The sequence below is a fragment of the Oncorhynchus masou genome, chromosome 21 (genome assembly GCF_036934945.1).
Source record: "Oncorhynchus masou masou isolate Uvic2021 chromosome 21, UVic_Omas_1.1, whole genome shotgun sequence".
NCBI lineage: Eukaryota > Metazoa > Chordata > Actinopteri > Salmoniformes > Salmonidae > Oncorhynchus > Oncorhynchus masou.
In genome coordinates this window covers 38,518,238-38,543,316 of record NC_088232.1, presented here as the reverse complement: position 1 = coordinate 38,543,316, position 25,079 = coordinate 38,518,238, and the positions used below count along the sequence as shown (strand labels likewise).

The 25,079-nt window shown below is 45.2% G+C and overlaps 1 protein-coding gene across 3 annotated transcripts in view; it reads left to right on the top strand.

Annotated features, from left to right (window-relative positions):
* LOC135508322 (ral GTPase-activating protein subunit alpha-2-like) overlaps nucleotides 1–25,079 on the top strand; it is a 227,279-nt gene that overhangs the window by 193,890 nt on the left and 8,310 nt on the right. For all 3 annotated transcript variants that reach the window (XM_064928424.1, XM_064928422.1, XM_064928423.1), the window contains one exon: nucleotides 18,660–18,784. In XM_064928424.1, coding sequence (XP_064784496.1) covers nucleotides 18,660–18,784 — 125 coding nt within the window. The remainder of the gene's footprint in view (nucleotides 1–18,659; nucleotides 18,785–25,079) is intronic.

Below are 25,079 nucleotides of genomic sequence, written 5' to 3'. Positions count from 1 at the left end.
CCCCTCCCCCTCCCCCCATCTCTCCCCCTGCTCATTCACTCCTACTTCACAACAAGCTGCTGTCAGCCCGGGGGAGGGGTGGGGTTGAGGAAGGCTGGAGAGAAAGACAATGAGAGAAAAGAGGGGGGAGAAAGGGGCGTCAGACAGAGCTGGGAGTTTTCTGCTATTCCAGGAGGAGGTAATCCCAGGTGAACAGCCGTGTCCGTCTCTGTACGGCAGCTGTACGGCAGAACTCCATCTGCTCCTGCTAACCATTCACACTGTAGAGGAGAGGCCCCCATAGTTCTACCCTTCCCTCTGCGCTCCCCTCGTGTGTCACATACATTTATCAAACTCTTCCTGTTCTCCAAACTGACACCCACTCGCAGCTGTATTATTACTGTAATCTTCACAGCCATATTATTACCTTAATCTGCAGGGAAAACAGAAACTATCCTGAGAGATAGAAACTATCCTGACAGAGGGAAGATTGGCATGCGACACTGTCTGGTACTGGTTGTCATTTTTTCATAAAAGCCCCATCCTAATTATGATTCTAATGACATTGATTGGAATATGGCTGTAATGCAGAGATGAGGGCAAATGAATTCACTCTTGTCCCTGTAACTAACCTTGACTCTTCAGCACATTCATAATGGAATGATAACTGTGATCATCTGTAACCCTGTGCTAATCATTAGCATTCCCACTAAATGCCTGCTGTTTTGCATAAGGCCAGCCAATTCTATTTGCCCACAGTACCTTTCACTAAGAGGCTAATGTAGGGATGGGAGAATGCACTGCTGGACCATGAATCCAAACAGGTCTTGGAAGCAGACAGCGATACCACACGTTAACGCATCGCAATCATTTCCCCGCACATGCCACAAGCGTCATTAAAATTTCAGAGGCCTGGTCCGTGTGGTAAATATTTCATTAGCGTTCTGTGGAACATTGTGTGTTAACATTGGGTTACACCAACATTTCTAGTGTGGGATTGGAGCAGGATAGATGTGGTATGACTCACATGTTGAATATACTCTTCATGACCAAAAGTATATGGACACCTACTTGTCGAATATCTCCTTCCAAAATCATGGGCATTAATATGGAGTTGGTTCCCCGTTTGCTGCTATAATAGCCTCCACTCTTCTGGGAAGGCTTTCTACTAGATGTTGGAACATTGCTGCGGGGACTTGCTTCCATTCAGCCGCAAGAGCATGAGTGAGGTCGGGCACTGATGTTAGGCGATTAGGCCTAGCTCTCATCCCAAAGGTGTTAGATGGGGTTGAGGTCAGGGCTCTGTGCAGGCCAGTTGAGGTCTTCCGAACCGATCTCGACAAACACTTTCTGTATAGACCCCGCTTTGTGCATGGGGGCATTGTCAGGCTGAAACAGGAAAGGACCTTCCCCAAACTGTTGCCACAAAGTTGGAAGCACAGAATCATCTAGAATGTCATTGTATGCTGTAACGTTAAGATTTCCCTTCACTGGCACTAAGGGGCCTAGCCCGAACAATGAAAAACAGCCCCAGACCATTATTCCTCCTCCACCACACTTTACAGTTGGCACTATGCATTTGGGCAGGTAACTTTCTCCTGGCATCCGCCAAACCCAGATTTGTCTGACGGATTGCCAGATGGTGAAGCATGATTCATCACTCCAGAGAACGCGTTTTCACTGCTACAGAGTCCAATGGCAGCGAGCTTTACACCACTCCGGCCGACGCTTGGCATTGCGCATGGTGACCTTAGGCTTGTGTGCAGCTCCTCGGCCATGGAAACCCATTTCATGAAGCTCCCGACGAACAGTTCTTGTGCTGATGTTGCTTCCAGAGGCAGTTTGGAACTCTGTAGTGAGTGTTGCAACCGAGGACAGACGATTTTTATGCTCTACGCGTTTCAGCACTTGGCGGTCCTGTTCTGTGAGCTTGTGTGGCCTCCCACTTCACTGCTGAATTGTTATTGCCCCTAGACGTTTTCACTTCACAATTACAGCCCTTACAGTTGACGGGGGGCAGCTCTAGCAGGGCAGAACTTTGACGAACTGACTTGCTGGAAAGGTGGCATCCAATGACGTGCCACATTGAAAGTCACTGAGCTCTTCAGTAAGGGCCTTTCTACTGCCAATGTTTGTCTATGAAGATTACATGGATGTGTGTGTGCTCAATTTTATACACCTGTGAGCAACGAGGGTGGCTGAAATAGCTGAATTCACATACCTTTGTGTATGTCTGAAAATATCTATTTTGGTCCACAAATTGTATTTATAGATCATAGACATGGATTGTTCAAAGTCATGTCCATTCACCCTCACACTTGGTAGGCCTAGTGGTCATAGGAAAACAGTGGTCTGCTAATAATGCATATTCATGTCCCCACTCTTTTGAGGCCTCCATTGTTTCAGCCAAACAAAGTGTTCAGGCCATTGCACCCTTTACAACCACTGTGATTATTATTGTTTGACCCTACTGGTCATCTATGGAAATTTGAATATCTTGACCATGTTCTGTTATAATCTCTACCTGGCACAGCCAGAAGATGACTGACCACCCCTCAGAACCTGTTTCCTCTCCAGGTTTCTTCCTAGGTTCCTGCCTTTCCAGGGAATTTTTCTCTTTTTTTTACACCTGCATTGCTTGCTGTTTGGGGTTTTAGGCTGGGTTTCTGTATAGCACTTTGTGACATCAGCTGATGTTTAAAATGCTTTATAAATACATTTGATTGCCTGATTGAGGCCATGGAGGTTTTCATTCAAACTTGGGCACCTTCGCTCAGATTAGACGACAAAGGGCACCTTCGCTCAGATTAGATGACAAAGGACAAGTTCAAAGGTTTATCTGACCACCCACCATCCACTTGAGAATGTCAGTCAGGCAATTTTTTATAGCTCATCTTATTATAACTTTCTGTTAATGTGATGAAGCCCCGTGTCGGGCTGTTTTCATTCTCTGCGTTTGATTACTCATTACTCCATTGTGCTCCACATCTAAGGCTGATAGGTTTCTGGTGCTGATTAATGGACGGCGCTTTGAAAAGGAGATTTGTTACACATTTGAATACACAACCAACCTGCCCTTTGATAACAAACAATCATGTTGGATAACCAAGTGACAATGTCATAATTTATTACGTTATCACTATGGCATAGTTTTTAGGCCAGTCGACCATAACTCGGGTATGCAGTTGAAGTCGTAAATGTACATACACTTAGGTTGGAGTCATTAAAACTCATTTTTCAACCACTCCACAAATGTCTTGTTAACAAACTATAATTTTGGCAAGTCGGTTAGGACATCTACTTTGTGCATGACACAGGGAATTTTTCCAACAATTGTTTACAGACAGATTATTTCACTTATAATTCACTGTATCTCAATTCCAGTGGGTCAGAAGTTTACGTACACTAAGTTGACTGTGCCTTTTAAACAGCTTGGAAATTGACATCATTTGAGTCAATTGGAGGTGTACCTGTGGATGTATTTCAAGGCCTACCTCCAAACTCAGTGCCTCTTTGCTTGACATCATGGGAAAATCAAAAGAAATCAGCCAAGACTTCAGGGGGAAAAAAATGGACCTCCACAAGTCTGGTTCATCCTTGGGAGCAATTTCCAAGTGCCTGAAGGTACCACGTTCATCTGTAGAAACAATAGTACGCAATTATATACACCATGGGACCACACAGCCATCATACTGCTCAGGAAGGAGACTCGTTCTGTCTCCTAGAGATGAATGTACTTTGGTGCGAAAAGTGAAATCAATCCCAGAACAACAGCAAAAGGACCTTGTGAAGATGCTGGAGGAAACCGGTACAAAAGTATCTATAGCCACAGTAAAATGAGTCCTATATCGACATAACCTGAAAGGCCTCTCAGCAAGGAAGAAGCCACTGCTCCAAAACCGCCATGAAAAAGCCAGACTACGGTTTGCAACTACACATGCGGACAAAGATCGTACTTTTTGGAGAAATGTCCTCTGGTCTGATGAAACAAAAATAGAACTGTTGGCCATAATTAACATTGTTATGTTTGGAGGAAAAGGGGGGATGCTTGCAGGCCGAGAAGAACACCCTCCCAAACATGAAGCACGGGGGTCGCAGCATCATGCTGTGGGGGTGCTTTGCTGCAGGAGGGACTGGTGCACTTCACAAAATAGATGGCATCATGAGGGAGGAAAATTATGTGGATATATTGAAGCAACTTCTCAAGACATCAGTCAGGAAGTTAAAGCTTGCTCGCAGATGGGTCTTCCAAATGGACAATGACCCCAAGCATACTTCCAAAGTTGTGTCAAAATGGCTTATGGACAATAAAGTCAAGGTATTGGAGTGGCAATCACATAGCCCTGACCTCAGTCATATGGAAAAAAATTTGGCAGAACTGAAAAAGCGTGTGCGAGCAAGGAGGCCTACGAACCTGACTCAGTTACAACATCTGTCAGGAGGAATGGGGCAAAATTCACCCAAATTATTGTGGGAAGCTTATGGAAGCCTACCCGAAATGTTTGACCCAAGTTAAACAATTTAAAGGCAATGCTACCAAATACTAATTGAGTGTATGTAAACTTCTGACCCACTGGGAATGTGATGAAAGAAGTAAAAGCTGAAATAAATCAATCTCTCTACTATTATTCTGACATTTCACATTCTTAAAATAAAGTGGTGATCCTAACTGACCTAAAACAGGGAATTTTTACTTGGATTAAATGTCAGGAATTGTGAAAAACTGAGTTTAAATGTATTTGACTAAGGTGTATGTAAACTTCCAACTTCGACTGTGGATGCTGTCCATTTGATTTGCTATGAAGTCCTAATGGATTATTAGTGCGTCTAAGGGAATTGTAAACTGCCAGCTACATCGCATGCTTAAGAAAATGGGCCACTTCTGCATTGTGGTCCAGTCGTAAATAAGGGCCCATGACAGCTAGCAGACACAGCCCTCTGTCTGGATTGGTGCTGCTGGCTACTGTAGCAGTGATGTCACGGCCATAACGCCATGTGCCCCGTCTCACTCTCAGATGGACAGTGGTGAGGTGTGGTTGGCTTCTGAGAGGCTGACTGAGAGAGACTCAGCCCCCTGAAGGTGTTGTTAACCTGGCCTTAATGCCAGTGTAACCCCCTGGGGCATTGGTCCTTATTAGGCCACTTCTTAAAGCTCCTGTAATTTGCCATTTTATTACAGACTTCAGTACAGCTCATATTGGATCTTAGCCAGGTCGTTATTGGAAATGAGAACAGCTTCTCAATTCACTTCCCAGGTGAAAGAATAGAGAAATATCTCTTTATCTTTCTCGCTCACCCACTACTTCCTGAATCTCACAGGAACAATCTGTCTAATGAGACACTAGGGCTTGGATATATTCCTATGCATTATGGGTACTTTCAGACATACTGAGTAGTTTCTGTCATATGCTCTCTTTAGCCCCTCTTTCAACAGTATTCCCCTTTCTGTCGCTCTCTACCTGAAATCAAATTAATCTCTGAAGCCATCTCTCTCATAGACTAGACATAACATACTAAACCAAAATCTGGGACACTCAAATCAGTATGATATATTACTTTTGGTATAGTTACATAAGACAGAAGGTTACTTAAGGCAAAAGCTAAAGTAGGACGGGGTGGATGGGTGGGTATATAACACGTACATCTAGCAACCCAAAGGTTGCGCGTTCGAATCTCATCACGGACAACTTTATCATTTTCGCTAATTAGCAACTTTGCAACTTCTTAGCATATTAGCTTCCCCTAACCCTAACCTTAAGTAACAATACTTTAAAGTACTACTTAAGTAGTTTTTGCAGAATCTGTACAAAACTATTTATATTTTTGACAACTTTTACTCCACTACATTCCTAAAGAAAAATAAATCTACTTTTAGGTGTCAGGGAAATCGGTAAAATTTCAAGAACTTAGAAAGTTTCTTCAAGTGCAGTCGCACAAACCATCATGCACTATGAAACTGGCTCTCATGAGGACCGCCACAGGAAAGGAAGACCCAGAGTTACCTCTGCTGCAGAGGATAAGTCCATTAGTTACCAGCCTCAGATTGCAGCCCAAATAAATGATTCAGAGTTCAAGTAACAAACATCTCAAAATCAACTGCAACGTGACTCGTTGCGAACTGTGAAGACTATTTAACAAAGACAGCCAACTTTGCCAAACTGGGGATGATTTAACAAAAGCGCATTTGAGAAAAAAGCACAATCATTTCACGACTTTACCTAACCATAAACATAAATGCATTTCTTAAAATCAATACACAGAGGTATATATTTTTAAACTTGCATATTTAGCTAAAAGAAATCCAGGTTAGCAGGCAATATTAACCAGATGAAATTGTGTCACTTCTGTTGCGTTCATTGCACCCAGAGTCAGTGTATATGCAACAGTTTGGGCCGCCTAGCTTGTTGCGAACTAATTTGCCAGAATTTTACGTAATTATAACGTCACATTGAAGGTTGTGTAATGTAACAGGAATTTTTAGACTTATGGATGCCACCCATTATATACGATTTGGAACGGTTCCGTATTTCACTGAAAGAATAAACGTCTCGTTTTCGAGATCATAGTTTCCGGATTCTACCATATTAATGACCTATGGCTCGTGTTTCTGTGTGTTATTATATTATAATTAAGTCTATGATTTGATAGAGCAGTCTGACTGAGCGGTGGTAGGCACCAGCAGGCTCGTAAGCATTCATTCTAACAGCACTTTCGTGCGTTTTGCCGGCAGCTGTTTATGACTTCAAGCCTATCAACTCCCGAGATTAGGCTGGTGTAACCGATGTGAAATGGCTAGCTAGTTAGCGGGGTGCGCGCGGTTGTTCCCCTTGCTCTGCATGGGTAACGCTGCTTCGAGGGTGGCTGTTGTTGATGTGTTCCTGGTTCGAGCCCAGGTAGGGGCGAGGAGAGGGATGGAAGCTATACTGTTACACTGGCAATACTAAAGTGTCTATAAGAACATCCAATAGTCAAAGGTATGTGAAATACAAATCGTATAGAGAGAAATAGTCCTATTATTCCTATAACAACTTCAACCTAAAACTTCTTACCTGGAAATATTGAAGACTCATGTTAAAAGGAACCACCAGCTTTCATATGTTCTCATGTTCTGAGCAAGGAACTTAAACGTTAGCTTTTTTACATGGCACATATTGCACTTTTACTTTCTTCTCCAACACTTTGTTTTTGCATTATTTAAACCAAATTGAACATGTTTCCTTATTTATTTGAGGCCAAATTGATTTTATTTTTATATTATATAAAGTTAAAATAAGTGTTCATTCAGTATTGTTGTAATTGTCATTATTACAACAACAAAAAATTAAATCAGCCAATTAATCGGTATCGGCTTTTTTTGGTCCTCCAGTAATCGGTATCGGCGTTGAAAAATCATAGTGCTAGTCATAAATTTGATTTGATAAAATTTGATTTGATAATCATAGTCCTCTAGTGCTTATTAACTTATTAACTTCACCATGCTCAAAGGGATATTCAATGGCTTTTTACATTTTTACCCATCTACCAATAGGTTCCCTTTTTTGCAAGGCATTGGAAAACCTCTCTGGTCTTTTTGTGGTTGAATCTGTGTTTGAAATTCACTGCTCGACTGAGGGACCTTACAGATAATGGTATGTGTAGGGCACAGAGATGATGTAGTCATTCAAAAATCATGTTAAACACTATTATTTCACACAGATGTAGGCAATACAACTTACACCACATGACCAAAAGAACGTAGACACCTGCTTGTTGTTAATATGGAGTTGGTCATCCCTTTGCTGCTATAACAACCTCCACTCTTCTGGGAAGGCTTTCCACTAGATGTTGGAACATTGCTGCAGGGTCTTGCTTCCATTCAGCCACGAGTATTGATGAGGTTGTGCACTGATGTTGGGCGATTAGGCCTGGCTCGCAGTCAGTGTTCCAATTCATCCCAAATGTTTTTGATGGGGTTGAGTTCAGGGCTCTGTGGAGGCCAGTCAAGGTCTTCCTCACCGATCTCGACAAACCATTTCTGTATGGACCTCGCTTTGTGCTGAAACAGGAAAGGGCCTTCCCCAAACTGTTGCCACAATGTTGGAAGCACTGAATTGGCTAGAATGCCATTGTATGCTGTATCATAAAGATTTCTCTTCAATGGAACTAAGAGGCCTAGCACGAACTATGAGGAATTGCAGTGGTGGGCCGTCAGGGCCAGCAAGGCCTTCTCTGCTGGCCTAAACATCAGAATATACTTTTTTTTAAATATATTTTCCCACAAATATGTATTAAATTATTCCCCGGAGTAAGAGTTACACACTTCATTTCACAGCGTTCCTCTTGGTTGCACTGCTTCCAGCCCCAGGTTGAGATTTGGAGGGCTAGTCTTTATGTTAGATATTTTATCCAATCATATTCAGCCATCATGTGTTGCCAGGGGTCTAAAATCTGCCCTCAGGCCTTCAGAATCAACAGTGCGGGCGCTTGTAGCTTAAAGTGAATGGAAATTAAAATTTTGTGTCAACCAATCAGCTTTAGAGTTGGCTATTGTACGCCTGCTGGCTGGCTCCAGTGTTACACAGGAGCCAGCTAGCAGGCGTAGTGCCTGCACGTCTTTTGATTGGATTACCAATATTGAGAGGCATGTCCTATATGGGCAGGTCTCAGAACTAGGAAACTGAAATTGATCAACGAATTACTACTAAGCTGTTTTTTCAACCCACAATGGCGGAAGGAGAAGATATCGATTTGGTCGAGGATATAATTATAACGCCATTCTCAAGACAAACTTTTCAAGAAAAGGTAGACATTGTCAGGAGAGGTAGACGCCGACGCTACAAAGCCGACGCTACAAAGACAGGCTCCGAGAAGCACTGCAAACTACTGCTGGGAATGCCTATTATTTGCAAGTGATCGATTTGGTGTTTGGAGCCACACTGGCTTTGCAAACCCGAGTTGTCTCACCGAGGCAGCAACGAGACACCAAAGTACGGCTGGGCACTTACAAACAATGGTGCTTTTGAAAACTTTTGGGGACACCTGAGTGGATCTACAGCTCAACGAACAAGTGCGTAGGGCAACGAAGCTGCACAATGAAAATGTATTGTACTCTTCCCCTGCAATTCTCTGAATAAAAATGTCAATTTCAAGGTGACGCAACGCCTGGTTATACTGCGTTTCTTTCTAAATGTATAGTGTCTAGAGCCATGGCATCATAATGATGGTAATAAGAGGTGGATTAATTTGGGTGGGACTGTGTAGGACTTCACTGAAGGCCCAGGCCCCAGAACCACGGCACGCTACTGAGGAATTGCCCCAGACCATTATTCCTCCTCCACTGAACTTCACAGTTGGCGCTATGCATTGGGGCAGGTAGCATTCTCCTAGCATCCGCCAAACCCAGACTCATTTGTCGAACTGCCAGATGGTGAAGCATGATTCATCACTTCAGAGAACGTGTTTCCATTGCTCTAGAGTCCAATGGCGGCGAGCTTTACACCACTCCAGCCGACGCTTGGCAATGCACATGATGTTCTTAGGCTTGCGTGCAACTGCTCGGCCATTGAAACCCATTTCATGAAGCTCCCGACGATCAGTTATTGTGCTGACGTTGCTTCCAGAGGCAGTTTGGAACTCAGTAATGAGTGTTGCAACCGAAGACAGACCATTTCTACGTGCTACGTGCTTCAGCACTCGGCGGTCCCGCTCTGTGAGCAGTGTGGCCTACCACTTCAGAGCTGAGCCGTTGTTGCTCCTAGTCGTTTCCACTTCACAATAACTGCACTTACAGTTGACCGGGTCAGCTCTAGCAGGGAAGAAATTTGACAAACTAACTTGTTGAAAAGGTGGCATCCTATGACCGTGCCACGTTGAATGTCACTGAGCTCTTCAGTAAGGCCATTCTACTGCCAATGTTTGTCTATGGAGTTGCATGACTGGGTGCTCGATTTTATACACCTGTCAGCAACGGGTGTGGCTGAAATAGCCAAATTCACTAATTTGAAGGGGTGTCCACATACTTTTTAATTTATATTTTACTTATTTAGGATTGCCATAACAAAGGGTTTGAATACTTATTGACTAAAGACATTTCAGCTATACATTTTTTATTAATTTGTAAATATTTCAAAAAACATAATTCCACTTTGACGTGTGTAGGCCAGTGACACGAAATCTAAGCGTAATCCATTTGAAATTCAAATGTGGAAAAATCAAAGGGTGTGAATATTTTCAAAATGCTCTGTATTCCCCTCTCTTCCTAAAGCCAAATTCATCTCTGCAGCCATCTCTCTCTCTGTCCCTCTCTTGTCTTTCCTATAATCACTTCACACATCTGGAGCTTTCCGCTGGGATGAGCTTCACACTTTGGCACACACTGTGACAACAGGTACCGCTGGCCTGCCTGGCACACACCGCCCAGCCCTTCTCCAATCAACACCTGCTCTCTCCCTCTCCCTTTCTCACTCACTGTCTCCTTCTCTTTCTCTCCCTCCCACCCTCTCAATCATCTCTCTACTGCACTCTCTACCTGTGTAATGGCTGGTGGCGCCTCTCCTCTTCTCCACTGCTCCATTTCTCTACACCATTTATTCCAGGATTTGACACGTTGACACTTGATTCATTTGAATGTGTTCATGCAACGTCACACAAACCATCCTGGACCAAATTAATGAGATATGTACTGCATCCATATTGACTGACGGATAGTGTGTGTGCAGGATGACTGGGAGTGGGGGGGATAGGGTGGTGCTGGTGCCTTTTATTTAGGAGGAAGCACTCTTCTGTGGTATGTCTGTTCCTACTCCACTAACATCCCTGAAGCCTACGGCTCTGGGAGTCAATGCAGTAGCTTCCTCCACACTCATACCCTCTCCTCGCTTCTCCTCCGGAAGGTCAAGCTGATTGGCACAAGTTATAGGTAGGTCTGGGTGAGAGAGCGGGTCAAGCACCCACAAGCACTCTACCACTTCGCCTCCAAACTCTGAGATGCCATTTAGAAAGAGGACTTTTCTACCAGCAGTATTGACATTGGCTCTTCATCCTAGGGTAGTTACTTACTCCCTATTGTCGTAGGAGAGACAGAATTCTCTGTTTTTGTGATCGCCTTGTGTTGGTGCACTGTAATAAATGAGTTAAAATAATGAGGAGACACTGCAGAGTTGCAGACTGAATAAGAGATAGATGTATGATGAAAAGGTACAAAACTACTGGCTAGAGACTGCTTAAATGGAGGCTATTTGAGGATCCTTTGGGGCACTCCTTCGCATGTATCATAGCATCTCAGTGGGGTAGCAGCTCAGAGCTGAGTGTGATGTGCGTACTTCCACTCAGAGCAAAGACAGCGTCTCCTCCCCATAGAGAGAGACTAGAGCCTAGGCTAGGGCAAAATTTCTGGCCACCAAGATCTTGATCTCCCCTCAGGCTGCTGCCCTGGAACCCTGTTGTCTAATATCTCTCTCTTGGCTCTGAGTCAGTTAGGGTGAGGGGGGCACTGGCCACTGCTTAGGCTCCCCACCACAGGCTCTGAGTGGAGCTAATTGACCTGTATGGCTCGTCTCCAGGCTGTGAGAGGGAGACCTCAGGATGGAGATTTAAAGCCCTTCTCTCCTCTAGACTCTAATCTGGTGGTGTGGAGACCCCTGCTGTGAGGCCCTCTCAACAGATTAACACTCCCAGCTCCCGTCCCACAGCCTAAAGTGATGGTTTCAATTCTCAGAGGATGAGCAGACTACTTTCCAGTCCACTGAAAATTGTGGTGGACAGAAGATGAGGAAATACTTGTTTTCACTTAGAGTTAATGTAATTGAGAGACACTGTCTTTGTATTGTTCTGGTGGATTAATAATCCTAGTCCTTTGGCTAGTATGTCCCTCCCTGCTCTGTGTGTGTGGAGCTGTATGTGTAAGTGATGTTGTGCAAGGGTCAGGGGGCAGTGAGGCCTTTTGTCAGCAGGGTACAGGGGGAGACAGAGGCAGGCAGACCTGCTCAGAATGCCTCTCTGGAGCGATAGGGGGGGTAAATGGGTCCCTATGGATAGAGAGAGGGCGGGGAGGGGGGGGCACTGGGGTTCAATATAGGTCCCACTGGACCTAGACTGCAGAGAGAGAGAGATACATAGTTTCAGAATGGGTCCCTCTGGAGAGAGAATGAGTGAGAAATGGTGGTGGTAGGGGTGATCAGGGGTTTAGGATGGGTCCCTCTGGACTGAGAGAGCGGGAGAGAGAATGGGTGTAGGGGTCCTTAGTCAGAGCAGTCTGCTAATGAAGAGCCATCTGAGGGCCTATTCACCTTGAACATGATTCACTGCTGCTACTGCTGTTCACTGTGCTGCTACTACTGCTGCTGTTCACTGTGCTGCTACTACTGCTGCTGTTCACTGTGCTGCTACTACTGCTGCTGTTCACTGTGCTGCTACTACTGCTGCTGTTCACTGTGCTGCTACTCCTGCTGCTGCTGTTCACTGTGCTGCTACTACTGCTGCTGTTCACTGTGCTGCTGCTGCTGTTCACTGTGCTGCTACTACTGTAGCTGTTCACTGTGCTACTGCTACTGCTGCTGCTACTACTACTGCTACTAGTGCTGCTGTTCACTGTGCTGCTACTACTGCTGCTGTTCACTGTGCTGCTACTACTGCTGCTGTTTACTGTGCTGTACTACTGCTGCTGTTCACTGTGCTGCTACTACTGCTGCTGTTTACTGTGCTGTACTACTGCTGCTGTTCACTGTGCTGCTACTACTGCTGCTGTTTACTGTGCTGCTACTACTGCTGCTGTTCACTGTGCTGCTACTACTGCTGCTGTTCACTGTGCTGCTACTAATGCTGCTGTTCACTGTGCTGCTACTACTGCTGCTGTTCACTGTGCTGCTGCTGCGACTACTACTGCTGCTACTGCTATTACTGCTGCTACTGCTCATTGTGCTGCTACTACTGCTGCTAATGCTCCTGCTGCTCACTGTGCTGTTGCTTCTGCTACTGCTGCTGCTCACTGCTACAGCTGCTACTGGTTCTACTGCTGCTACTGCTGCTCACTGTACTGCTACTTCTGCTACTGCTGCTCACTGTCCTGCTACTGCTGCTGCTACTGCCACTACTGCTGCTGCCTGAGTTTGGCTTTGATCCACAATGACGCTTGTCCCCTGATTCCCCCTTGACCACCCTTCCATCTAGACAGTAGACACACACACACACACACACACACACACACACACACACACACACACACACACACACACACACACACACACACACACACACACACACACACACACACACACACACACTGCATGCACATGTGCAGACACACACAGGAATTGTTTGCTGTTTCATGGAACACACACAGATTTGTTAATAAGAGTGGCAGTGTTGTTAATGTGTGGAGGCTCTGTGTTGCATATACACACTCACACCTCACCCAACAGCCACACGCCGGATTTATCTGAACCATCACTCACTGTTTTTTGTCCCAGAGCACCATGGATTCAGAGGGAGGGGCTGGAGGAGGACTATTATCTACTTAAATACGTGTTTTTTTTGTGTGTTTTTTTTGTCATAACCAAGAATTCTTTGTGATTACTTCTCTCTGTTTCTTTTTTTAAAGCTGACCTGTTGTTGATTGAGGTCAGAGCATTATTTTACATTGCAGGTTGTTTCCAATCTCGTCTGACTGAAGAGGTTTTTCAGTTGCTCACACAGCGTTCTGACACGCTTCATGGAAATGACATTCCCACTCCTCTCCTCTCTCTAATGGGAGGGAATGTGCAGCCATTGGAACTTGGGGGAATATTGTGAGATTTCTAAAGTGGTGGAACATGCTTCACTGGAAGCCCCCCCACCGCGCTTTTTACTTTACAGTTCAAATGTAAAAGGACAGTTATTCTACGGATGACTTGTATTGCGTTGATACAGAGGAAACATATCAGTGTTTCCATCCTGCCAAGCTTCTTGTAATTTAGCCTAATTATTTTGAGTGCCAAAGTTGTTAGCCAGAGACACATAAGCAGAGTCATACATAAGGAAGGCTCTAAATAAAAATAATAATAATTGGTAACAAAAATAACAAAACAAAAAATGTCTTATTGAGTGAGATATGTCCTATGTGAATCCTATAATTACTTTTGAAGCACATCTCCTAATCAAGATATCACTTTTCCTTCCTTTCTGTGCCGCCAAATGTTTGCATATACTGGTAAAGTTACCAGATTATTAGTAGAGCTGTACAATATGCGCAAAACATCTAATTGCTATTTTTCAACCAAATATTGCGATTTGACTTGCGATATAGAACAAAATGCTTGGGTGAACTGTTGGAATCATATCAATGGAATAGTGTTGTTTGGCATGAAAACAAATTAAAAAGCCAGGTAGGAGTTTTGACAGGGTAGAAACCGAAGTGTTAGTCAGTGTTTTTCAGGGCAGCATAATCACATTTGATTAATGTTACAGAACATGCCGTTGCACAAAAAAACATGCTTATCTACACCACCACTGGAAGCAATGAGCTAATGCTTGCATTAGAGCTATGTCATTTAGCTAGCAAGTTAGCGTTTAGCATTAGCAATAGCATTATTTTATTGGGAAGTCCAGTACGGAATGTGAATAAATTCCTTTGTTATGTCAAGATCACAACTTATTTATCTCAATATCACGACATAACAAAAGTTGTTTTGTCAAGATCACAAGATAAACTATATATATAGGAGTGTGGATATATTGATGACAGATTGATAGTATGGCTGAGGCAGCAGAGCCCACGGTGGATCAGTGCATACGTTTTTATTCATTGCTACACTAAGGGATGATACATTTCATGCTAACATCATGCTTTAATTTGTGGTTGGAGCTCATTACCAGTTTACAAGTTAGAATGTTAGCAAGCTAAATGTCCCTTACCTTGAGCTTAAAGCTCATGGGGCATAAAAGTCCTCATGGGGCATTTAAACCTTGAACGATGCCTGATAGGCAGCACTGTCTCCACGGCTGTGTGCCACCATTAAAACCACAGCCAATCGCATGCAAGAACCAATGCAGCTAGTCGAGAGAGTGAGCTAGCCATACTAGGTAGTCTTGTTAGCTAGCTAACTTGTTATCTGTGCTGGTTGTTAGCTTGCATAGCTAATATGTGTATAATTGTAAGGGACACTTCATGTTTTATGCATAATGTTTAGATTTACAGAGTGGGTGAGCTCCATTCCAGACATGTTGATCATTCAATTCCAGCCTCAGAGTTTGATCACATTTATAGCAACCTCAGATACTATCAAGTCAGGATGCTGCCTGTAGGCTGTCTGCAAGGTGCCTTACATATGAAACATCCTGATTTAAACAGCCTCTTGAATCTGATCAGCCTGTCAGGAATGGAGCTTACCAACTGTAAATTGTAATATTATCCACAAAACATGACGTGTCCCTCATAATTACATATCAGTTATGGAAGCTAACAACCAGCATAGATAACATGCTAGATATCTAGCTAACAAGACTACCTAGCTAACTAGCTAGCTCACAAGACTAGCCAAATTAGCTGTGTTGTTCCCTGCATGCGATTGGCTGTGGTCTTGGGGGCGGCATGCAGCCTGGGAGACCACTGCAGCCTGGGAGACCACTGCAGCCTGGGAGACCACTGCAGCCTGGGAGACCACGGCTGCCTGGGAGACCACGGATGCCTGTCAGGCATCGTTCTGGGCTTAAATGGCCCCGCATTGCAATCAACTCAGCCACAGGGCTCCTTGATGAAGTGGTTATCGGGTATCTGAACAAATTAATGGATGATGCATGATACTTTTGATTATCTTGTGATCTCGACAAAACAACTTTTGTTATGTAGTGATCATGAGATAAATAAGTTGTGATCTTGCCATAAAGAGGGAACTATTTATTTAAATTCATATGTCCTCTCTCGACTTCCGTACAGTGGACCTCCTTATGAATTGACTGCATGCTGAGGGAATAAACAACGTGGAGGAACTGTGTGCTGCCTGCTTGAGTGAAAGGGTCTGGGCTTGGTGTGCGTTGCCAGGGAACTGGAAACAAGCAGTGTGTCGCGGCGAAATATTGTTACTCTGTACATTTTATCTTGAATTGTCTTTTAGTCGCACTGGTGCACTCAAAATAAAACTCCAGGTTGCAAATAATATTTTGTTGCAGATGCAACCAAATTGGTCGCACTTTAGAGCGACCTGAGAGCATAATTCCCAAACGGATATGTGGAGGGAGAGAGTTTTGCCACCCAGTGAGAAGTCTTTGGGTTTGGCGAACTTGACATGGATATGCTTTTTGCATCATTGTCCTGGACATGTCCCTTGATTGAATTACTTGGTGCCAGGCAGGCAGGAGCAGGCTTGATGTATATGCAGCAGGGGAACATTCTGTAACTAGCTTAGTCATTACAGACAAACCCGAAGATAGAGGGAGGGGACAACCATAAAAATAGAATCACTCATTTCATTTCTATGGGGACAACGTTACCACTCACATTGTGTATGAGCTGTGCTCGGGAATACTCTGCTACAATTTTAAAATCAACAGAAGCCACGCATTTACTGATTGCAGTCAATCGGTTCTTCCTCCATCTCTCTCCTGATCTCTTTCCCTTGCTCCCTCTCTCTGTTGGATGGCGTGGGTAGAGGAAGCGTCAGTGTCCAAGGTGGAGGAGAGGCGTGTGTCAGAGGAGAGTGGACGGCCACCCCAGCTGGAGTCAATATTTGCTTTAGGAATCTCAATGACAGGCCACAGTCATCTGCATCTCTGATAATGGACAACCATATGTCTCTGTTGACCCAGTGGACTAGGGTTCTCTCTCGCTCTCTCTTTCCCCCCTCTCTCTTTCCTTTTCTCTCGCCTCTCTTCTGTCTCTTTCTCTCTCCTCTCTCTCGTTGTCCTCCCCATCTCTCTCTCTCTACTATAAACACAACATGCAACAACTTTTTACTTAGTTACAGTTCATATGAGGGAATCGGTTAATTAAAATAAATTCATTAGGCCCTAATCTATGGATTTCACATGACTGGGAATACAGATATGCATCTGTTGGTCAAATATATATTTTTAGGACTCGCAATGGGCCTCAGGATCTCCTCATGGTATTTTTGTGCATTCAAGGAGGGAGTTTATGGTAGAGAAATGAACATAAGGTTCTCTGGCAACAGCTCTGGTGGACATTCCCGCAGTCAGCATGCCAATTGAACGCTCCCTCAAAACTTGAGACATCTTTAGCATTGTGTTGACAAAATTGCACATTTTAGAGTGGCCAAGGTGTACCTGTGTAATTATCATGCTGTTTAGTCAGCTTCTTGATATGCCTCACCTGCCAGGTAGATGGATTTTCTTGGCAATAGAGAAAAGCTCACTAACAGGGATGTAAACAAATTTGTGTACAACATTTGAGAGAAACAAGGTTTTTGTGCTTATGGAACATTTCTGGGATATTTCAGCTCATGAAACATGGGATCAACACTTTACATGTTGCGTTTATATTTTTGTTCAATGTACATTCATATGACCTGCATGTTGTGCTGTGACCTCAGTTGCCATGGCAACCCAGCCTGTGATGTCCTCTCTCCTGGTCAGCTGCATCTGGGGGCAGGGAGAAGATGACAGTGCAACCTCACTGGCATCCTCACCCACAGCTCAGGTGATCTTAACTCATGTTTTTGTGTTGCCTGTATTCCATGGGTTTAAGCTTCATGGTTTCAGCCAGACTGTTCTCTCTCCCGCTCTTTCGGTCTTCCTCCCTCCTTCTGTGTGGTGAGCAGCTTGCCTGTCCTCAGGCTGCCCTAGGCCCTAGGCTCAGGTGCCTGTCAGCCTCAGTTTGAAACGGCTCCCTTTCAGCTATTCGTCATGCCTGCCTCAACCCCTGCTGTGCCAGCATGTGCCCAGTCCGTTCCATCTTAGCGCATCCAGTCCATTTTAGCCAACCAAACTTAGTCCAGCACAGCGCATACACATTCCCAGTAAAGCCCAGTTCCAGCCCCAACCCATCTTCTGTCCACTGTTCTACCAGAGGGGCCTTAGCAACAACCTCACCACAGGCAGCAGTGCCTTAATGAGAGGGGAATGGCCCCGTGAGTTCCTAGAGTGGGGGCTCGAGCGGGGGCTATAGTAAAGGCCTGTTTGGGTCCATTCTTGACTGGCAATTTGTTAGGTGCAGTCATCAAGAAGGCAGAAAGAGACAGCTAGCATAGTTATAGTGTGGCAGGCATTTTGATCCCTTTCTGTTATTCCCAATGCTCTAACCTGACTGACTATCCATCCAGCACCAGGCTCCCAGGTGGTTCTACCTGCTTGGCACTCTGAATTTCAAATGTCTCCAATTTTCCCCCTGTCGGGTAGCATGGAGGGAGGGAGGGATGTCTGAGAGCTTATGAATGCCTCCAGCAGGGGTTCTGTTCTAGCACCCAGGAATGGGGGCCGGCAAGGGGAGCGTCATGCCTGTAGTGTGTGTTTATTTGTTGACTGCTTTCCCATTTGTGGCTGTGTGGCCAGTCTGATTGTCCTCTGCCTGCTACAGTGGTCTGGTTATTACTACTCCTCTGTCCACTGATGCTGCCTTTGTCTCTGTCTTTCTTATGTAGCTTCTTAATGTGTTGTGTTGATGTTTTGTCTCAATTTACTTTTTCCATTGAGTTTTTATTAGTTTCATTGGGCTGTAAGTCAGCCCTTTTCAATGTCTCTTCCTCTGTGGTTTTCCTTAACCCTGACCCCAGCTATGAGGAGCGTGCGCTTTACCTGGAGGCCATCGTGCAGAACCACCGGGAGGTCATGACCTTTGAGGACTTTGCCTCGCAGGTCTTCTCCCCTTCAACCAGCTACTACCCAATGAGTGGGACAGGTCAGAATCCTACTCTGCTCCTCTACTTCCTCCTCTACTCCACAGCAGCACACCTGTTAGCCCTCCTCTTCAGACCCCTCCATCTCTATGTCCTGGTCCTTGTCTCCTCACACCCACACTCTGATGAATATCAAAGGCAGCAGGGCCAAGCTCTCTCCACACTGTCTGAGCAGCAGCATCAAAGACTTTACCGTGGCTCAGCAACTTAGTCAGGCCCTGCTCCTTGTCTCTCCGGGTTCTGTTTCATCTCACCCCCTCCTCTGTTTTTATCTCCCCCTCTCATTTAATTAGCCCGACAGAAATATACATGATGTGACATGATTGAATGTGGGTTAAACCCAGTGTATGTGATCAGTCCTCTTATCAGAGCGTTCATACCTGTACCAGAGATATGCAGTCTGCTAAACACTGGGTTCACACTGCTGTCTCCCAGAGGTCAGGAAGAGGGGAGACTTAGGGGGACTTCATTAAACAATGTCTCCTCTTCCTGCCCTGGCTTGGCCTAGATCTGATGGGTCTATAACAACAACAACACCGCTAACATCCAATCAGTACAGCAATGCTCTCATGCACTGATACAATTGGAAACCTGTGTTCTTTTATTGTCATGACTGGAAACTTAATCTGTTATTGTGTGTGTGTCTTGGCTACGTGCGTACGAACATGCAGTGGCAGGAGGTAGTCTGATAAGCAGACTGGCAGAGGCAGGAGGTAGTCTGATAAGCAGACTGGCAGAGGCAGGAGGTAGTCTGATAAGCAGACTGGCAGAGGCAGGAGGTAGTCTGATAAGCAGACTGGCAGAGGCAGGAGGTAGTCTGATAAGCAGACTGGCAGAGGCAGGAGGTAGTCTGATAAGCAGACTGGCAGAGGCAGGAGGTAGTCTGATAAGCAGACTGGCAGAGGCAGGAGGCAGTCTGATAGGCAGACTGGCAGAGGCAGGAGGTAGTCTGATAAGCAGACTGGCAGAGGCTGGAGGTAGTCTGATAGGCAGACTGGCAGAGGCTGGAGGTAGTCTGATAAGCAGACTGGCAGAGGCAGGAGGTAGTCTGATAAGCAGACTGGCAGAGGCAGGAGGCAGTCTGATAGGCAGACTGGCAGAGGCTGGAGGTAGTCTGATAGGCAGACTGGCAGAGGCTGGAGGTAGTCTGATAGGCAGACTGGCAGAGGCTGGAGGTAGTCTGATAGGCAGACTGGCAGAGGCAGGAGGTAGTCTGATAGGCAGACTGGCAGAGGCAGGAGGTAGTCTGATAGGCAGACTGGCAGAGGCAGGAGGTAGTCTGATAGGCAGACTGGCAGAGGCAGGAGGTAGTCTGATAGGCAGACTGGCAGAGGCTGGAGGTAGTCTGATAGGCAGACTGGCAGAGGCTGGAGGTAGTCTGATAGGCAGACTGGCAGTGGCAGGAGGCAGTCTGATAGGCAGACTGGCAGAGGCAGGAGGTAGTCTGATAGGCAGACTGGCAGAGGCAGGAGGTAGTCTGATAGGCAGACTGGCAGAGGCAGGAGGTAGTCTGATAGGCAGACTGGCAGAGGCTGGAGGTAGTCTGATAGGCAGACTGGCAGAGGCTGGAGGTAGTCTGATAGGCAGACTGGCAGAGGCTGGAGGTAGTCTGATAGGCAGACTGGCAGAGGCTGGAGGTAGTCTGATAGGCAGACTGGCAGAGGCAGGAGGTAGTCTGATAAGCAGACTGGCAGAGGCTGGAGGTAGTCTGATAGGCAGACTGGCAGAGGCTGGAGGTAGTCTGATAGGCAGACTGGCAGAGGCAGGAGGTAGTCTGATAGGCAGACTGGCAGAGGCAGGAGGTAGTCTGATAGGCAGACTGGCAGAGGCAGGAGGTAGTCTGATAGGCAGACTGGCAGAGGCAGGAGGTAGTCTGATAGGCAGACTGGCAGAGGCTGGAGGTAGTCTGATAGGCAGACTGGCAGAGGCTGGAGGTAGTCTGATAGGCAGACTGGCAGTGGCAGGAGGCAGTCTGATAGGCAGACTGGCAGAGGCAGGAGGTAGTCTGATAGGCAGACTGGCAGAGGCAGGAGGTAGTCTGATAGGCAGACTGGCAGAGGCAGGAGGTAGTCTGATAGGCAGACTGGCAGAGGCTGGAGGTAGTCTGATAGGCAGACTGGCAGAGGCTGGAGGTAGTCTGATAGGCAGACTGGCAGAGGCAGGAGGTAGTCTGATAGGCAGACTGGCAGAGGCAGGAGGTAGTCTGATAGGCAGACTGGCAGAGGCAGGAGGTAGTCTGATAGGCAGACTGGCAGAGGCTGGAGGTAGTCTGATAGGCAGACTGGCAGAGGCTGGAGGTAGTCTGATAGGCAGACTGGCAGAGGCAGGAGGTAGTCTGATAGGCAGACTGGCAGAGGCAGGAGGTAGTCTGATAGGCAGACTGGCAGAGGCAGGAGGTAGTCTGATAGGCAGACTGGCAGAGGCAGTAGGTAGTCTGATAGGCAGACTGGCAGAGGCAGGAGGCAGCCTGATCTATTAATGTAATTACAGTCAACTCCCTTTACTGCAGAGGTGTAAAAAAACAAAACTGACCTCTATTGACCTATCATCAACCATAATACTAAACAGGGAGTATTCTGTAGGGAGAGGGGAACGGGGAGAGAGGGGATGAGAGAAAGGGGAGAGCAAGAGGAAATGGGAGAGAGAATCTTGTGTGTGGGGCATTCATCTGTTCTCTGCTGGTGTGTGTTATTTGTAGTGGAGCAGGAGAAGGATAGCTGGTTGGGCTGATTGAGTCCTCTTTGTGATTATGGGATCATAGGTTAGTCTGACCAGACAATACATGATTATTTTCTCGTATTGTTAAATGAGCATTGGTTTCACAGCGTGGTGCATCAGCTGTGTCTGATGAGAGCAGATATAACAACAAGACTTACTTTAATCACCCTCTTTAATCCTGTGGAAATTCATTTGGAACATCTATACAAATTGACGAATATACAAATAGATGGGCAAACATTATTTCTGGGCTATTGCGTCTCTGTCTGTCGTGACCGAGTGACCGAGGACGTGTTATTTCTGGGCTATTGCGCGTCTGTCTGTCGTGACCGAGTGACCGAGGACGTGTTATTTTGTCCACTGTGGGTTTGGAATCAGCTGGTCCTCTACATCAACTGTTTCTAGCCACAGCACCACACCACAGAGATGCAGGGCAATTTCAAGAATCACTCTAGGTCTGCATGCAGACTTCACCTGGCAATCTTCTAAACAAGGGGGAGGTTAAATCCTAGTACACACGGATACAGGTGCTCACAGCTTCTTCCAGTGATAAACCAGGCATTTTTCTGAGAAGTGGTTCTTCATATTTTTTTTTATGTACTTTTTGTCAACGTGTTTTCCTGTATTTACAGCGGCCGAGTTGATAGTGTACAATACATTTATGTTCTCTAATATTTAGTCTGTTTATATCCTGTGTATGGTTCTATGCATCAACACATGGCCACTGATATATAATCACAGAAGGCTGCTTAGTTTTGTCCCTTTGTTGTGTCTGTGACCTCAGACTTAAAAAGCTGCTCTCATTGTCACCCTTCTCAGATGTGCTGGTGTCTAGTAATACAGTGATTGGCCGTTGCCCTCTCATGTGTCTTTGTCGTGCCTGTGTCTCATGTTTCATATGCTGCTGCAGTGTGAGTGTGTGTGCTTGTCAATACCCCTGCTTAGGTTCATTGCTCCACTAATATGTCATCCATGACGTGCAGCGTGCCGGCGTTGGCCGGGGATGGTTTGGGACATGGAGTACCCTTGGGCCAAGCTGGACTGTAAGACTTCTGCCTGTTTCCTCTACTAGGCATGATGCCCATTGCCCACCCTTCACCTTAACCTGACCTTCACCTTTGACACCACAGCTACACCATCTCAGAGACCATCAATCATACTAACCTGCACCCTGACCCCGGACAGTTCTAATACCCCACTCCCACTTCCTCCTGCATGAGTCATCTCTAACCTACAGTAGATTACCCCCATCCTCCCCGCTGTGGCCCTGCAGTGTGACTGTGTGTCTACTGTCTGAGTTGTTTATGTGGTTTGAGTGTTTGTTCACACTGACATGTTGAAGTTTCTTTTTTTGGGCCAGGGGGTTGGACTCAGTCAGGGTCTCAAATTACTGTAGAGAGTAAGAATAGCAGAATACACAAGGTTTGGAAATGTGGTTGTGCATCAGCAGTTTGTCAGTCACTCAATTAGCCCATGTCAGTAAAAAATGTTTAGATTTGTAAGTTCTTATTGTGGCTTAGTAAACTTAGGGCCCCCATTTTCAATTTTGTTGGTCGGTCTCACTCAGATATCATATTAAAACCTGCAAACATTTCTCTCCACCCTATGGAAAAATGTGTAGAATTGCAGGAAATTAGCTGTAAAACTGCAAATTGTCCTGTCCGCCCCATGGAATGAGTAGAATTGCAGGAAATTAGTTCTAATATTGTAACCATTTCTCTACTCACCATGGGAAAATGTGTAGAATTGCACGATTTAACTCTAAAAGGTAGAAATGTTCTTTCCACTTTGCTTGTAATTTGGTGGAGGGGGGGTACCCAAATGTCATACTTGAGTAAATGTAAAGACACCAGAAAATGACAAGTGAAAGTCAGCCAGTAAAATACTACTTGAGTAAAAGTATTTGGTTTTAAATATACTTTTCTTTAATGTATATATTTTACCAATTAAAATGTATTTTTGATACTTAAGTATCAAAAGTAAAAGTATGAATCATATCAAATTCCTTATATTAAGCCAATCACACAGAAAGATCTTCTTTTCTTAATTTACGGATAGCCAGGGGCACACTCCAACACTCAGACATAATTTACAAACAAAGCATTTGTGTTTAGTAATAAGTCCACCATATCAGAGGAAGTAGGGATGACCTTGATAAGTGCATGAATGGGACCATCTTGATAAGTGCGTGAATGGGACCATTTTCTTGTCCTGCTTAGCATTCAAAATGTGATGAGTACTTTTGGGTGTCTGGGAAAATGTATGGAGTAAAAAGTACATTTTCTTTAGGAATGTAGTTTAGTAAATGTAAAAGTAAAATTGTAAAGTACAGATGCCTAAAAACACTACTTAAGTAGTACTTTAAAGTATTTTTACCTAAGTACTTTACACCACTGCACACATTGGTACACAGACCCGCGAGCAACTGCGTCCCCTCCATGAGTTCAGTTTTTTTGTGGCCCCCACTCCATCAAAGATGCCCATCCCTGGGTTAAATGAACATAGCTACAAGAGTCAACAATGAGGGAGATTCTCGCTCTTCAAATATTTCAATGGATCCAGACAGTCCGTGGGACTGAAGAGCTCTCAACCCCCTCCCCAGACAGGCCTCCTTCTCTGACCCTAAACCACTCTGTCTAGAGACAACAGCTCTTCTCATAACTCTACAGCTTCATCTGATGGCAACAGAAGACCCTCTAACTTTTACTATGTGTCAGAGAGTGTCAACTAGTCAAGGAGCTGCCAGGCACACTGGTTTAAATGACTGTTGATGTCTACTCTACTGTGGAGCAGACTGTTGCCACAACTCTGGAGAAACCTGTGCCTGTATTGGTGTTGCACACAATTTTGTCTATCATGTTTTGTTACATTTTACTGGTCTCTTTATCTCATGGTGTTGAACTGGTTGAGAAGCGTTTCTGGTAATCCAGTCTGTTCCTGCTCTATGATCTGTCCAACATATACACATTTTATAATAAGAGTTATACCAACCTATGTGATGTCAAGTTACAGAAATCATTTACCCCTTTTGAATATTGGCTGGACAGATTTTTAAGGGCATGGAACAAACTCAAACCAACTTTCAAGAGGCCCTCTATATTTCTGAAAACTGTCCCTGTCTCTTAACATATTAAATGCTTTATGCCTTGTATGACTTTGATCCTCACAGTGATAATAACCAACAACATAACACCACACAGGCTTTCTGAATGTCGCCGTCATCTCCCTTCCCTAGTACCCTCCCTGACTGACTGTCTACAGCAGGGCTGTGTTGTGTGACTTTGTCTTAATGTGACGCTCTACTGTCTGTTTTTCTTTTAGATGAAACAATGTTAAAGGTGTCATTGCGGTAATTGAAGAAGGTAAGCCCCGAGCGCCGACCAGAAGCTCGTGTGTCACCCAAAGGCCTCGCTCTCCCGTTTACTCATCCTCTCTGGTTTCTCCTTTATTTGGTACTAACACACTTTATTTACCCACCTACCTACCGCTTTATGATGGATGGTTGATATGACGCTGTATGTGGTGGTGATAAGACGCTGTGTGGGGTGGTGGTATAATGCTGTATGGGGTGGTGATATG